General features: G+C 38.5%; 2 protein-coding genes across 2 annotated transcripts; both read right to left on the bottom strand.

Moving 5' to 3' along the window:
- Window positions 1–2,873: 2,873 nt before the first annotated feature.
- On the bottom strand, window positions 2,874–6,038 carry LOC114520062 (mitochondrial import inner membrane translocase subunit TIM50-like). Its single transcript, XM_028540266.1, has 10 exons — window positions 5,735–6,038; window positions 5,483–5,511; window positions 5,355–5,376; window positions 5,166–5,224; window positions 4,846–4,965; window positions 4,623–4,730; window positions 4,292–4,390; window positions 3,781–3,937; window positions 3,279–3,481; window positions 2,874–3,161 (listed from the first exon to the last, which is right to left on the bottom strand). The coding sequence occupies exons 1-10, from the start codon at window positions 6,036–6,038 to the stop codon at window positions 3,141–3,143; spliced, it is 1,122 nt and encodes a 373-aa protein (XP_028396067.1). The 3' UTR covers window positions 2,874–3,140.
- A 306-nt stretch (window positions 6,039–6,344) lies between these two features.
- Window positions 6,345–15,977, bottom strand: LOC114520193. The gene is made up of 12 exons (XM_028540420.1): window positions 14,389–15,977; window positions 13,603–13,914; window positions 12,865–13,271; window positions 11,807–12,637; window positions 11,022–11,065; window positions 10,726–10,809; window positions 9,795–10,507; window positions 9,374–9,378; window positions 8,877–8,960; window positions 7,929–7,972; window positions 7,380–7,457; window positions 6,345–7,255 (listed from the first exon to the last, which is right to left on the bottom strand). Exons 4-12 carry the CDS (start codon window positions 11,847–11,849, stop codon window positions 6,548–6,550), a joined length of 1,803 nt encoding a protein of 600 aa, XP_028396221.1. The 5' UTR covers window positions 11,850–12,637; window positions 12,865–13,271; window positions 13,603–13,914; window positions 14,389–15,977; the 3' UTR covers window positions 6,345–6,547.
- Between the last annotated feature and the right edge of the window lie 569 nt (window positions 15,978–16,546).

Here is a 16,546-nt window from a genome sequence, read left to right as displayed (position 1 = left end):
TAAATTGCTTTTTCATGTGTTAAAAGATCGTTGAAATCCACCCCAATTATAGGTTTCAACGCGTTTGGGCAAATGAGGTATATCCATTTCATTCTACGATTCGACCTAATAGCGTTTCTGCGTCAACCAGATTGCCACATGCCGTTAAATACAATTATCCATGTACCAATTCTGCCTCCTATCACTTTTCCTTCAATCTTGTTATATTCTACATCAAATATTACAAGAATTCATTATTCATGCATCTTTAAAACATGACATTTCGCCCCTTTTTTTGGCGCAGTTGAATAGAACTGGTGTTTTGTGTGTGTGTGTGTGTGTTTCGTTACAATCGGCTTAGCAAAAGCCCTGAACTGAGTGACCTTTTTTAGGGTTTGCCTTTTTTCCTCTAAAACCAGCCATTTTCTCGCGGTAAAATTATATATCGTGTTGTGGTTTTGTATGGAGAATAACAGGATATGATGCTGTCAAAATTTCACATATGTTTCAGCTATTTCGGTTAAGACTGTTTAGGGTTTCCTGTTTATAAGAATAGTGAAATTTAAGCCTTGCACTACGGGGTAACTACACAATTGCGCGAAAGAATCCGACACCATCCGACCAATCTGGGGTGGATCCTGCAAGCAATCGACAGGTGCCCTCAGCGAGTGATAAATTATGGTCTCAAATGCAGTAAGTTAAGAAAGATGAAGACTTAATATACACTCCACCTGTATTACAAGGCTATAAATATCATTGCTACAGAAGATACAAAAAGCAAAAATGTAGCCAATTAATGCGATCAAAAAGCGCTAATACGATTTGTCCAGGAATCTCAGGGAAAATTTGGAATTTACACAATAGCCGTGAATATTATTGCAATGTGTCGACGGATCGTTTAAGGGACTTTTCTGTACAGCGTTATAAGAAACAGCGTGAAAGATAAACGTTTTCGACATATAATCGCTTGCATCGTTTTCTCGACTCTGTGTGTATCCAATTCTCGCTAGGCCAAGTCAATGCTACAGTTTGCAAGCACAATTTCGAAGCCAGTAGGTTTTGACTTTTGGCTGCTCATGAAATATGTATATCTGCACGCGGGCCGTAACGAGGTCAATTTTTGTCCGAATTTTTTTGTCGAAGGTTCACCGACTGTCGGTGACCAAAACACAAACACGCAAACAAACAAGTAGAAAGAAAAGTAAACAAAATAGAGGCGAGCAAGCGAATGAAATCGTAAACAAACCAAAAATTATTCTCAATTCAAATATCTGTAAAATAAAAAATACTGAATGTCTACCCTCGTAGATAAACTTTGGCCGTTCAACGATTAATTGTCAGTAAAATAAGAAGCAATTTCCCCAGAACCAATTCCTGCGTATAAACCATATACTGCCGGGTTATCTTTCCACAGCGTGAATTATTTACACTTGTGTGACTGGTGAATGTGGCAAATCCGTCCGAACGCAATCAATGGCCGATTTCAAGGTCGTATTGCCGACAGCGTTTAAAATCAAAGCGTCACGACCAGACAAAACGTGTCTACGAGAAATGATCTTAATGTTCTGGAAGCAATTCTGTTGTCGGGCCTGTTTCCGCTGAGTGCCGACAGTTCGCTCAGAGAGCATCCGTGAGAGCTTAGGAATTCAAAACTGCAGATGATTTGCATTCCTGGTATTCCAGAGGCTTGCAGAGATCGTTGGAATTCTCACGAAAATTAACTTGGCCGCTGTTGTGACTGCGTGGTCAAGCGATTTTGACACAGACGCATCTCCGGGATAGCAACGAATATCTCAGAAGGGGGTGTCTACAGGTCGAACTATAAGAAACTCGTCCTGACCCCGGCTAAAATCGTTTGTTTCGAGTTACTTTTTGGACCTGTGGCCTGATAATACTGTTCGCAGGAAAACTGTATTTATTTGTCCGTAATCTTTGAACAACAAACCTACCTTGAATATGAGTTTTTGCCATGCAGGAGCATTCACTGAGGCGGTGAACTCTCCACCAGTAAAATATCCAGTAAACATGATTCAAGTTTATCAACCATACCATGCGCACAGATATATGCCGTTTTAAAACTCCAAAAACTTCACAGCGTCAATGATAACAAAAATCTGATCACTTTAAACGTCGACAAATCTTAAGAAAGTTTGCTTATATTCATATTTCAACACCACTACACCAGGTTGAGTAATTCAAGGCGTGATCACTCAATTATGCAATTGTCATTCTCGTGAGTAAACAAGTCAGAACAAAGGGAAGAACAAAGATTACACCTCCATCTTTTGATTGACCACTCTGAGGGGACTGTTCACATGATCCCGGAGATTTAACGGAGCGTAAAATGGACTTTGAGGTATTGAAAAAAGTAAATAACATATCCTGGCAGTCATCGCAACAATAGCATGTGCTTGTTTTCTTTCAAAAACTTATTTTACTAAACTTATAATATGTCTGTCTTCTACGTGGTATATTTAGCACGGATATATGGTATACAGAAAGCTGACACCACACATTGAGCAGTGAAATTCGCCTTTTTGCAAAGAATTCCCGGAATGAAATTATGAACTCAATTTTACGCAGAACTGAATATTTTGACTTTACTCGTGTCAACCCTCAAACAATTAGCGTCGCTTAATGGGACGAATACTTGATGCTTCTATAAATAAAACCAGTGTCAAAACAAAGTAAAATAGTTTTGCATCGGCATGGAAAATATTGCTAATCACGTACGAAATATAGACAGCATGGGGACATATGCAAGTGTAAACTTTGAGATAAAGGTCGCTTTACAAAAAATGGGTACGCAATGCGTCCGAATATAAAAAAAGGTACGCGGTGCGTACAGGAATATGACGGAAATTTGGAGTAAAAGATGCAAGTTTTTTCCGACAAAATTGGGTTTCTTTTATTTGCGAACTGAAATCAAATATCGATGTTTGTATTTTTTGCATTTTCTACAAAATATAAAAGTAATTTGCATTTGTAGTGGTACAGAGTACTTATTCAAAATACAGGGTGACCAATGGTTGCTCAGTCAAGCCAAAAGTTCGGTCATATTTCAATAGCGATTGCTAATCATGGTACATCCTAAATTGTTTGTATGTCCACAGATGCAGGGGAAGGGTTCTTCACAATTCATATCTTCTCTCCCCTATTTCTCACGTTTCCCTTTTCAAATTCTGTTAAAAATATTTTAAAATTACTTCAACGCACACATGCAAAGGTTTCTGTGGAATACCGATAAACAATGAAACGGAAATAGTAGGAAAACTGATCAATTTTCATGTGGAACAAACCTGAGATGACTTTCCACCTCCGAATATCCTCCCACCAAAGAGACCACCCCACTGGCTGCCTTGCTCTTTCTGTTTCTGATTTAGAATTTCTTGTTGTTCACGAAGTTTCGCTTGGTTTCGCTTGAAAGCTTCAACAACATCATCTTCACTTCGATAATAATCCAAAACTGTCCGCACATCTTCAACTTTGGAAGTTGCAATCGCTGGTGAAGAAACGTTGAGAATAGTGTGACAGACAGGACCTTATATCCCCCACCTCTTCCCCCACCCCTTCCCCCACCTCTTCTCCCACCTCTTCCCCCACCTCTTCCCCCACCTCTTCCCCCACCTCTTCTCTCCACCTCACCCCACCACTTTCCCCTACCTCCCTCCCCATCTCTTCCCCCTACCTCCCCACCTCTTCCCCACCTTTCATCCCTACCTCCCCTCACCTCTTCCCCGCCTACCGAAGACGAAGCATCCTCGCTGCAACCACACCGGTACCACCAACACGAATACTTACCAAGCAAAAGCGGAGTTAGATCAAACAGGGTCCGATCCGATGAATCCCCGGTCCATTTCTTCAACACAATCGTATTTCTTTCATAACCAACGGTTGCTTTTGCGTCACAATCAATCATGATGACCTTTGACAAATCTCGATTCAAACTGCCCAAGTCCTAGGAATTAACAGTATTTAATCGTAGATAATCAGTTTTCTAGGCAGATAACGTAAAGACATGAAACATGTCGAAACTAGATGTCGAAACAGCACACAACACACAGCCCATTATGCTCAACGACCGAATGTTGTTATTGCTTAGTTCCGTCACAGAATACCTAACAGAAGTAGAACTCCTGTACTTTTTTCGTAAGTGTGATTCATCATGATTCGTCACTTAGCAAGTGCATTTTTTTGAGGTAGTCACCCCCCTGCCAATACTAAATATGGGTTGACGAATCACACTTACGAAAAAATAGTATAGAGTTCTACTTCTGTTAGGTATTCTGTGGTTCCGTGTCTTGAACCGTACCTTGACGTGGGTACCGTTTGTATATTTCGTCGCGTCACGAAACAAACGATACGTGATGAAACCATTTGGATCCAGTCCTTCCAAAATTGGCATAGCTCCCTGCAAGTAGATATACTCGTTCTTCTATAACTTTTTTTGCGCGAATTTCCTCTTTTGAGAGATGTAAACGAGTGGATAAGTTACGGCTGCGCAAATAAGAGCACTTATAAATCAGAGCATCCGTAACTGTCCACTCGTTCACATCTATCAAAAAGAGAAAATCAGGGGTTGCAAAAATCAAGAGTTGCAAAATGCTATAGTCGAAATTGTTTCGTATTTTAACAAAACTTACAAATCCATTTTCATGTGTGTATACAACGATTTCAAACAACGGAGTTTTACATTGAGAAAGAAATGCGTCCACCCCAGGTCTTTTGCGAAACCTCCAACCACTTTGGCGCTAAAAAAACCTGAAGTTTAGAGAGTTGGAAAAAACACCAGATTCTCAATTGTACATGGGGCCATTACTTTTACCCAACAGTGCACCCTGAATAAATAAAATTATTTATGCTTACATCATACTCAGGATGAATAAGGACATCAGTCATTTCCAGGACCAATGTGTACGGTGGTTGATAATAGGGTTCTGTGAGTGGCTCTGGCAGAAGTATTTCACTGGATGGTTCTGAAAATAGCTTTTTAGCACAGATTGAAAAAATCCTTAAGGGCATGAGAAATTGTACTGGATCATATTGTGGTCCCCAAGGCACCTCAATCTTTGTAACCAATGATTCATTTCTGGTTTTGAGAGTTAACTTTGAATGCAAAATACAGACTGCCAATCTAATTTGTTTTTAGATTTCAAGATAATTTGGCTTTAGAGTAAGATACATACCTCCCATGTTTCCTTTACTATGTCTCTTGCACGGTACAGATATGACTTAGGAAAGGGCTCTGAAAATAGAGCATTACTCAGAATTTCAGAAAGTAGAAAAATAACACCATAAAAACCCATCAATCTCATTATTTCCATGATAAATGACCCTAGTAAGTTCCAAGATAATCAACAAACTCAATAACCTACCATTACTGTAGGCAACTGGACTCTAATGAAACAAAATAAAGTAATTCAGATCAATTTGAAAACAATAAATAGTTGGATATATTGCCATGCAAGGGTTTGACAATTTTTATAAATTTATTGAAAATCACCTTTCCATCGATTCCTGTATCTGGCCAGCCTAAACATACCAAATGTATAACAATTTATCTCAGCAGTCCGAACATGTGAAATAGGGTGAGCATGCGTATCTTGAGGCAGGAAATTTTAATGAAAGTCCAATTATTTGTCCCACATCCATCACCTCAACAACATTAATTGTGCCCCCTCACACACCCATGGGGAGAGGGGTGGGAGTAAAATCACACCATTTCATTAAACACAAATTGTTATGGTACACTCACCAAGGTAAATAACAGCACCAGCGCTCCCTAATATTAAACCAGCACCGACATACAACCATGTCTTCAGCGAGGGACCTTTTCTCTCCTTCGCCTTCTCATAGTACCTCCCATACTGCATATAACGTGGTGAAAATCTCTTTAAAAAGTTCACTTTGCTTGCTCCCTGACCCTGGACTGAAAATTGACGGAGATGTTCTGACAATCCAAGAGGTTTAATGCAGAAGAAACGTCCTGTATGCCGAAAACAACAAGATTTTATTACTTCTGATTTGAAGACACGAATGGCGAGCCTGTTGACCGCCATCTTGCTTCGCCCGATTCGAACATTTTGTTTCGCGACTGGCGGTAAAAAAGTCGACGATTTCGCGCTTTTATTCCGTTGCACCGCAAATGGACACTCTCATGTCTACCACCTATGTATGGTATTACAGTGGAACCACGTGATAATACCTCCTCCGACGGGACAAAAATGCTGACCCTAATAGGGCGAACAGACTGCATTTATGTCGAGACGAAAAATACGATATAAACATTTACGTCTTTGGAAAGAGCTAAAACGAGATTATAATTCTTTCATTGAAATATACTTTTTATTGTTAATCATGTTGTTGTATTTTATTCTTGTTATTTCGTCCAAAAGCTACACCATTATTGAAACCTACATCCATTACTGTGACACTGGTTATATGCCCACCAACCGAATTTCCTGCCAGGTCTAATACAAAAAAATACTAATCGTCAAACGATTTATTGATTACATTTCCATACGATTTGATTATCGAATTTATCGCCTAATACAATTCTACTTATTTACTATCGATCGACGCGCGTCCTGAGTATTAAAGTAACGGTCGAAAGCGTCGCTGCGTTGACGGGAAAAGCACGAACAATGGCCGTACTCAAGCCACGGAAAAACACAGGGATTCCCCCTGATTTATACGTCTGTTTGAGGCAGTCGATCAGTCCGACGTATTTTCCATTAAGATCTGCCTGAAAACGCGATTTAACGACATCAACGGGGTATGTGAAAATCCAGGAGATGGAGCCGGTCACACCTCCTGCGACCAACAAGTGGAATATGCCCAAATGATGCACGCTTTCGCGAGACCTCGCCATTCTTGAGCAGAGCGCGTGGTAGACAGCAAAATAACATCCCATTCCAGGCCCTTCTCTTGCAGCCGTAGCGATGAACCCTCTGTAAACACCTTTCAAACCACCGTTTATAAAAAGTTTTCTCAGACAATCCCATGCACCATTAAACCGTAGCATCTCGTCCGGGGTATGTCTGATAACGTGTTTGTATTTCATGCCTTGACCCTGTAGTTGCAGTTGTGTTTTCACCAACTCCATGGGTGAAACAATGAGCGACTGGGTAACACCAGCTATGGTACCAGACAAAAACAGGCTCTTCCAGCCTGGTTCCATGCGGCGATATGTCAGCCCTTGTACACCAAAGGTTATTGCATTCATAGCTGCAAAACCAGCAAGAGGAGGCAGTAAGCCTTTGTAAAGACCAAATACCTGAAAAAATTAAGAAATGAACTTTACTTTTTGGTCATTTTTGGTGAACATGCAGAATAGCAGTGGAACTGTCCTCTATCTCAGACACCTCTGCACAAGGTTGTCCACTTTCAAATACACTTACCGATTCTTCTCGGATAATTTTTGAGAAACATTGTATCATTCCAGAATAGCTACTGGATGGCTGTGTCTGCAACCTAACCTAAACATTGGGACCAGTCGATTAGAAAAAATAAGGTTTATATATAGGTAGGTGGTCATGTGTTAGAGTGAGTGTGTGTGTGTTGGAATATGTCAGTGTGTTTTCTAGGGGTCTTTGCACTAGAAATGGAAAGAGGAGGGATGCACCCTAATAATGATAATGGCTGTGTGTTTTCAATTTGTGTACAAGCTCCCTTCCCCATTGATGTTGCAAGCTAGGCCAGTTCATTATTTTAAGGTCAGTTCTCAAGATCAAATTTTGTCAGATCCAATTCACTTCTGATCGATGTTTTATTGTCTGTTGACTTGCAATGTATATTAGGCAGCAAATCAGCTGAAGCCACTGCAGTATTTCTTTATCAATAACAGGCTACATTCCATACATTAGAAGTAAAATGGATCCAACAATTAAACAAAGTGAACTGGCCTTCAGTGAATTAACTACTAATCATTAAGGATGATTTATTCTTACTTTAACAGTGTCAAATGGATGTCCCACAAAAACACCAGATATACCTGTGAATTATAAAATGAGAAATTAAACATTAATATGTTCTTTGAAGTTTTGCATGGTGTAATTAAATATAGTTGTATTATAGTTGTATATTATTATAGTTGTATTATGATAGTTATTATTATAACTTAGAAATTAATTATTTACATGGTGCAAATCACAAGCAATTAACAAGTATATTTAAACAACATTAAACTCATTTTATTTCATATCACTGAGACACTGACAAGTAAAACCATTTGAGGCTACAAATTTATAAGCATAGCTGGCAACCAAACAGCCATGGGTTAACATTGAACAAATGGTGTTTGTTAATTAATTGGTGAACAATATCCAATGCGTATAAATTGGAAGAATGCTAGTTATATAAATTATTCGCTGTTGTGACGCGTTCTCAAGAACAGACTGAGAGCTTCCCACTTAATTTTCTCCTTCAATGATTTCCAAGATGCAAGGCATCTTTCCCAAACCATGACCTTATCCTTTGTATATATAAATATATAATAAATATATATAATCGTCCAGCTTGCTCTGGTTGTTGTTTAATAACTTGCAAGGCATTTACACGTATTTAATCTTTCACGGAAATTAACACTTGTTCTATTAAACCATCCATTCGCTGGCATTAAAGATTTGGATATAAGTAGGTTGATGCATGTGCGGATAAAAGATAATAAAAACCACAATAGTCATGATTTAATAGTGTGATATGATAGAAATCATTTTTTCCCTTAGAGAAAATGCTTTAATATATTAAACAAAGTAATCTAAACGAACCACTTGCGAATACTTTCGCCTTGATAAATTTAATCTGATTAATAAATACACTTCACTTTAAACATTAACAATTGTTTACATTTATCAAATAGGTTCTTTAGCACATACAAACAACGTATTACGGCTCACCCCCGATAGAACCGGCGAAAAAATCGAGTGCCATTTTTCTATTTACTTCGTCTTGAAATGCCTTCGTAAATATTTCATGAAATCATTCAACATCCCCGCTGTAGCATTCACAGAAAATACCCACGTGTCAAGTAAAAAAAACACTTTGATATTGGCCGTTGTTATTGCTTAAAATGTTGATTGTTTGGCATTTATTAACGGCAAAAAACGACGTCTAGATTTGTATTCTTTCGGGACATTTATCTCCATTCAATTTGCTGAAACAAGGCCAAAAAAACGGAGATGTGGGCAGTAATTTTATTCAAAATCGACACGAAGAATTGCCTGGTTACGTTATGCTAGGGGAGTGTGAAGGCGTGACCATTTGAAAAACCGGCAGAAATATTCGGCAATTTCCGGTGAAAGGAGGTCATCCATTTGGTGGATTTGCCCGTTTTGGTCATCCATGACCAGTCATGGATTTTATCTGAATCCTAAACCTGATCCTAACCGATTACTAACACTACATTTAAAGGATTTGAGTGAGGATTAAATTTGTGGATATTGGACATGGATTTATTATTGAATTTTGGATTAGATTAGGATTAGATTAGTATACTAACAAATCACTAACAAATTTCTTAGGATTTGATTAGGATCAGATTAGTAAACTAACTATCTAGCTAACAGATTTACAAAGGTAATTCTTCTGATAAATTTATGAATAAGTTTGGTGAAAGAACAGTACGTAAAATTTTAGATATCCTATTGGCGAATGGATAAATTTTCGGCTTTCTCTCAATACATATATATTAAATTTAATCTCTAATAATCAACTGTTGGCATATATACTGAGAAAGAGCCAAATCTTTGCCAAAATTTTAAGAACTAACTACACTATAAGCACAGCAGGCTTTCGCCAACACTATGCTACATCACCACATATCATTCTCATCACCGTATACAAGCCTTGCAAACATTACGACAGCACCAAATGTTGCAGCATTGACAGGGAATGCCCGGATAATTGTTGAATTTATGCCCTGAAAAAACATCCGCCAACCTTCAGCTCTGTAACTCTTAATTGCACAATCTATACTGCTCTTGTATATGCCATCAATATCTGCTTGAAATCTGGACTTGATCACATCACAAGGGTAGGTGACAACCCATGAAAGGACACCTGCAATTCCACCAGCAACAAGCACAGTTGCTGGAGAAGCTTCATCCTTCGATTTGGACCTTGGTCCAAGTTTGCATAGCTCATCGTAGCCATAAAAATACACTCCAGTGGAAGGAATTTCTCTTACTACAGTGACGCACATTCCTTTTGAAAATCCTCTCAAGCCTTCATTTCGGAATATTTTCCACATGCAATCAATTGAGCCAGTATACCTCAACTTTTTCCTCTCAGATATTGTCATTTTCCGAGGGTCCATCCCCTCGCCCTGCACTTGCAAGCGGATCTTCGCAAGCTCCAGCGGGGCTGTGACGATGCCCTGTGCAACACCAGCAACACAGCCAGCCCAAAATACAGTATATGGGACATGTTGCAAACGACGATATGACTCACTGTAAACACCGAATACACAACCATTGATGAATGCTTGTCCAGCCAGTGGTGATGCCATTCCTTTGAATAACCCAGTAACCTAAATGAATACAATTTATTACTGTGTATCGATAATATGGCTGAAATATCAAATTATGATGGTCTAGATTTAAACAACTTATAGTTTGATAACAGAAAAGAAAAAGGATCTATAGGTATATAGCATTGTTAATTCATCATTACATAGGTTAATATCACATAATTATATAATATTATTGATCATTATAATACAATAGCTACAAAGCATAGAACACTCACAGATTCATATTTTACTATCCTCCAAGCAGAACTGAAGACTCCGCGATACACACGCTCCCCATGCTTCTGCATCTGATGTCGAACCTGCCAATGGAATTGAAAACGATATACATTTGAAAGAGAAAAAACTCCAAATAGAAGCTAAAGGTCTGTCAGCTCAGCTCTTGTGCAATATATTCACTCCTGGCGTATGGAATGTTGTGTGTTATTGAGAAAGAAGTACTGCATTGGGTTTAGTTAATTTGCTGCCCAGAAACATTGCAAGTTAACACACAATCATCAAACATTGATCATACCTTCACCGTATCAAATGGGTGACCAGCAACGGTTCCTGCCATGCCTATTAAAAATTCAACACACGTTCATTTTAACTTTTACTTTATATGATAATTAAGTGGATAATTGCTACTATGAAATTTTAGTAGCTTTTTTTATACCACATTGAAACGAAAATTAAGTTCTTTGTTTAGTCTCAAAGGTGGTATTAAAATGCAATGAGAAACGATAAAATTAGAGTCTTTCGCTTGGGTCTGTCCTTTGCCGTCAAGGAAATTATATAACGCAATGAATAATTAAAATTCTTTACTTTACTGTAATGCTACCTAGCACAATTTATTTTATGAAAGAAAGGCTTTGTTTTCACCAGGCTTTTCAAGTAAAATGGAATTCATTGTACACGGATTTATGGATTTATACTCGATATGTCTTTCGCAAACGCAAAAAAAAACATGTACATAGTACATTCCTAGAGTTGTGTCGACATGAAAATTATTTCCAGCCGGCGTTTTTCCCAGATGGGGCTTTTAACTTTTTTACCCTAAATATTTCCCGAAGTATCTTTTGATTCTTTTCCATACGAAAAATACACGGATTGGCATTTAAGAGACCTTTCGCTTGCTTTGTAGAGCCAGGATTTTTATATTTGTAGTAAAATTTAGGCCGTGTAAATGATGACCCCCTATAAGAGAGTCCCACGTGTAAACAAAAATTCAGACAAGAGCACACATGATGTCAGGAATTCCAACAGTCTTGTGTTCGTTAAATGAACGATTGCGAAAACGAAAAGCTATATTTTCAATACCTCCAAGACAGCCACCAACGAAATCCACTACATTTTCATTCATTTCTTGGTATTTTTGCTCAATAAGAGATTAAAATTCAAGTTCCAAAGGTTACCGTGCTCCGAATGCATTTCCCGCATTATCTTGTTTACGTTCCTGCGAGTTACCGCTGATCTACGCTACCGCGTGTTCATATCTCGAACAAAATCGAAAGCACCGTCGCTGCACCAATCACCGCCACTTACTTCCAGCCAATGCGAGGCAACGTTCGAACACGCCAGCCAATCAAAGCCCAAAGACTGAATAAGCGATTCAGTTATGAAATATTCTTGGAATTCCAAATAATCTGAGCGCAAAGCAATAAACTGTATTGATCTAGTACCGTTAGATGAGGTTGCAGATTTTATTACAGAACTATGCTATTGAATTACCTTAGGCAAAAAAACTGGTTGAGTTACATCAAATGAATAGACTCGACCTTGGATAATCAAAATAGAATTATCGGTCTTATTTCTACCCTTTTATGAGATACATGCTGTGCAAAAGTAATATTGTTCTTTTTCTGGGCTATTCAGATACAAACTCCCAGAGCTTACAAAGTCTTTCTACAAAATGATATGATTAAAGAAAAAACTGCATACAAAATATTATTGGGAGGTTTTAAAATTGTTCAAGAAATGTTAATAAACAAACATTTGAGAACCGAATGATTGAAACTTGTTTAGAAAATTCTCATATCCTCGTTTGATGTGGTGGAGACCAGTGATGCGAGTAACACCACGTCTTGCAAGAGCTGCCAAGATCAAAGCCGCGCCTGCCCGAATATCGCTGGCCTCAACATCGACTAGATCCTGAAATCGGAATAATGCAATTATATTATGAGATTCAGGTCTGGATTGGATTAATATTAGATTAATTGCGTTAAGTAGCTTTTGTTTCGACCAAAAAATTTGGCTCAATTCCAAAACAGGCTCTTTTCAGGTAGATTTCCAAACGTTTAGATCAATAAAAATTTGATCTGCGATCTGCGAACTGGTTTGATAAAATAATGGGCTCCGTCTAGAATTTATGAAATTACCTCATCAAATGCCAGTTCTTCATTTCCAATAATATTCACTTTTTTTCGGTCACGAGAGTCGCGATGGATATTCGCGCCCATTTTCCGCAGCTGTTCCACGTAATAAAAACGATCATCAAAAATGGTCTCTTTAATCCACGACTGACCATTGCTGAAGCACATCAGTGCAGCCCACTGAGGGTGCATATCTGTGGGAAACCCTGGGTAGGGCTTGGTCACAACGCTTACGGGGGAGATAGGTAACAAGCTACGACCTCTGGAGTCTCGTTTTCGCGAGATGCGAACAACTCCTCGTTGTGTGCGAACGACGTCCGCGCCAGCTGCGAGTAAACGCCAGAACTCGGATTCTAACAGTTCCAATATAAGTGGGTCTGATGCGTCCCCCATTCTCAATTCAATGCTTCCACCTTTGAGCGAAAAAAAATTCTAATCAAAAATATGATTTTGGCACGTAACTGACCGCGTAAGAATCTCACTTTTGAGTGATTCAAATTTCAGATGTATTCACTGATCTATACTAAAACTAAAGGCCAGTGATTGGGTGTGGCCCAGCTCTAATGTGTTCATGAGAGTCCTATTCATTAGAGGCTTAAATCTCTAACGAGCCCCTTCTCTAACGAACCCTTTTTGTTTTGGTGCTCCCATTCGTCTCTCCACTGATCCATTCTTTAGCTCTTTTGTCCGAAACAATAGGACTCATGAGACACATTAAAAACCGAATATGATCAGAATGGTTACCTGTAATCATTGCAGCAATAGCATAGGTACCAGCTTCGATTCTATCTGGAATTACTGTGTGATTCGGCACGGTATTTCGACTCAAATCACTCCTATTTTTGCCACGAATCGTAATCTTTCGGTTAGCTTTGTCGACATTTATGTCAGCACCCAAAGTTTTCAAAAATTTCACCAAATCCAGTACTTCAGGATTAACCGAGGCATTTTCAATGGTAGTTGTTCCCCTCGCGACACATGCAGCCGTTATGGTGTTTTGCGTGGCTCCAACAGAGACCTTCGGCAAAGTCAACGCTCGTCGAGGAGCATTGAGACCTGTCAATAACAAAAAAATATCGAGTTGAATCAACCTGAAAACAGACTTTTCTTCCTTTGGTAACTTCACTGGATCAATAACACATGATCCTTACTTGACCTCTAGGAAGAACTGTTTGGAACTGATAGAGCTTTCCAGTATAAATAAAGTTAGTTCAGGTTTCCTCCAGTAGTAACACTGGATCAATAAGAGATGATCCTTACTAGACCTCTACGAAAAACAGTTTAGAACTGATCGAGCTATCCAGTATAAATAAAGTTTAGATTAGTTTAGGTTTCCTCCTGTAGTAACACTGGATCAATAAGAAATTATCTTCACAGAACTTTCTTACGAGTAACAGTCCACTGTAATAATTATCTGAGAATGCTCAGCTGAAATAAAACAGGGTTAGTTAATCTTAACGAAACCGTTTCATACTTCAATATCGTGAACAATATAGAAAGAATAAAGAAATATTTAAGCAGACAATTTACCAGAAGGTGCAAACGCTTCAACATATGGGGGGGTTGCAAACATATTTTCTGTCACGGTTGCCCCCAAACTTCTCAAATTTGTTATATGTATATCAATGGGTCGGCCTCGGCTATCAATTGCATCTCCGCCCGGCAAATATACCCTCGCATGGCCAAGCCTCGCAAGCAACGGCCCGAGCAGTGAAACTGATGCTCGGAATTGGCCGCTAATCGTCGGATCGTTGGGAATTGGCCGCGGATCTAAGGCCTGGATCGCAACTTCGAGTTCACCAGACCATTCTCTCACTTCGACGGCGACTCCGTGACTCCACAAAAGCTTTTGCATTGAAAAAACATCATCAATATTCGGCACGTTTTTAAAAACGACAGGCTTGTCGGTTAGTACAGCGCTGGCCATCAATGGCAAAATGGCATTTTTCGCTCCAGAAATTGTGACAGCCCCATTTAGAGGTGTCCCTCCTTGAATTTGTAAAACCTGAGTATCGGACATGATTTGTCACCCAAAACAATGCTATTATATGTCCTCGCTCCGAATTTAAAAGACTCTCAAAACGTGGGGGCCCTTTTATACCCTTCATTTTTCGAAAATTTTCTATTTTAAAAACTTGCGAAATGGCTATATTTTTAAAGGAACTTCCCGCAGCAGTTTTATACTTTCGCCACATCATTAGTTTTTCTCGGTTTTCCCCGGCAGAAAATGAAGAAATTTCCTTTTGTGCTTTGTTTCAAACTTGCAAACTGCTGAACTTTTCGCTTCTTATCGCCCTCGTGTCGGAAATACCCGATTTTATTGCGAGTCACGATTTAGTTTAGTCAGGGAAATTCCCTGACAACATTTGTGCAAACCTTTTGTTAATATCGCTAGCGACCGGCTTAACTTTAGCTTATAAACTAGTTCTAGGCATAGTTAACACGAGTTTACTTTTAAATTTGGATTTTTCATTCTTTAGAAAGAAATTTACAACTGCATATGTGTTTCTATACGACACAGCCAGTATCTGATAGCTGTTATATGATTTTCTGTGTATGTTATATAGTTATCAGATGGCATCATTTACACAACTATGACGCAATTGGCATTCATCGTTAAAAAAACTTAGCACAAACTCAGCTCGCTGTAAGAACTCTTAGAAAAACTTCAAGTTTCTCGTTCGTCATAAACAAGGAAATCTTGTTGCTCATACAGACAAATTCAAATCAATTTGAAAGAAATGTAATACAACCCATTCATTAACACTAAATTAATTCGTCACCCGCTTGCATGAACACGTTATTATCGAGGGTTTCCCCTGAGACAGTGTGCGGTTTTAATATCAAAACTTTCATCTATTCAAATCGAAATTAGAACACGTTTCAACACTAAAAATCCCCTGTTTCTTCGATATATTCACAATAATTCACATGACTCGACAGAAATGAACTATAAACTAAAATTCCCTTTAGATCATCACTACGGTAGCTCTATTATATCGGTGACAAAATGCCAAAAGAAAGAGGAAAAAAAAACGTTTCGATCGGCTAAAGCGATAAGCTTGAGTCGAAATTTCGTTGCAATTTTCTCGCGTATGGCTTAGGAAGTCAATGCCAAGGATACTAACCTTACATTTCTTATTTATTTCAACTTTGCTTGTGTCGTGATAATTTGTATTCTTCGAGCTTTATTGTATTTCTTTGTTGAGTCTTTTGTCTTCATGCCTTGTGCTTTATTATTCCACTCTTAATAATATATTTCAAACAAATTCATCACAGAACTGAAGTGTCTTGTTGATACTTTGTTTGGTTTAATATTTGCTGCAATATTTGAAGTATGCTGTGTATAAATTTTGAACTAAAAACAACAACATATAATATTATATACACGAGCAGTATAATTGAGAGATAGATGGATAAAACGCTGGCTTGTTTAATACTTGGGCTTGTTACTCGCCTTTCTCATGCGATTTATAAAAAGATTTTTTGTACTGAGACGATTTAATCTCAGCAGGTTTTTTAGATAACATGAAATATGTTTGGCAAACGGGCAACTCCCTAAAGGGAAGAGGAAAACGTCTCGATTTTTCGACCTGATGTTTCGAACATGTGGGAAGAATGCGTTAACAAAGGCTCTTATGTCGAAATGACGAGCCGTTTCCTTGTGGATTTTAGTATTCCATGAGTT

This window comes from Dendronephthya gigantea, unplaced genomic scaffold (genome assembly GCF_004324835.1).
Source record: "Dendronephthya gigantea isolate DGI-Jeju-01 unplaced genomic scaffold, DenGig_1.0 000015F, whole genome shotgun sequence".
Classification (NCBI taxonomy): Eukaryota; Metazoa; Cnidaria; class Anthozoa; order Malacalcyonacea; family Nephtheidae; genus Dendronephthya; species Dendronephthya gigantea.
Note: the sequence above shows the minus strand (reverse complement) of the source record. Positions and strands in the feature narration are given on the sequence as shown.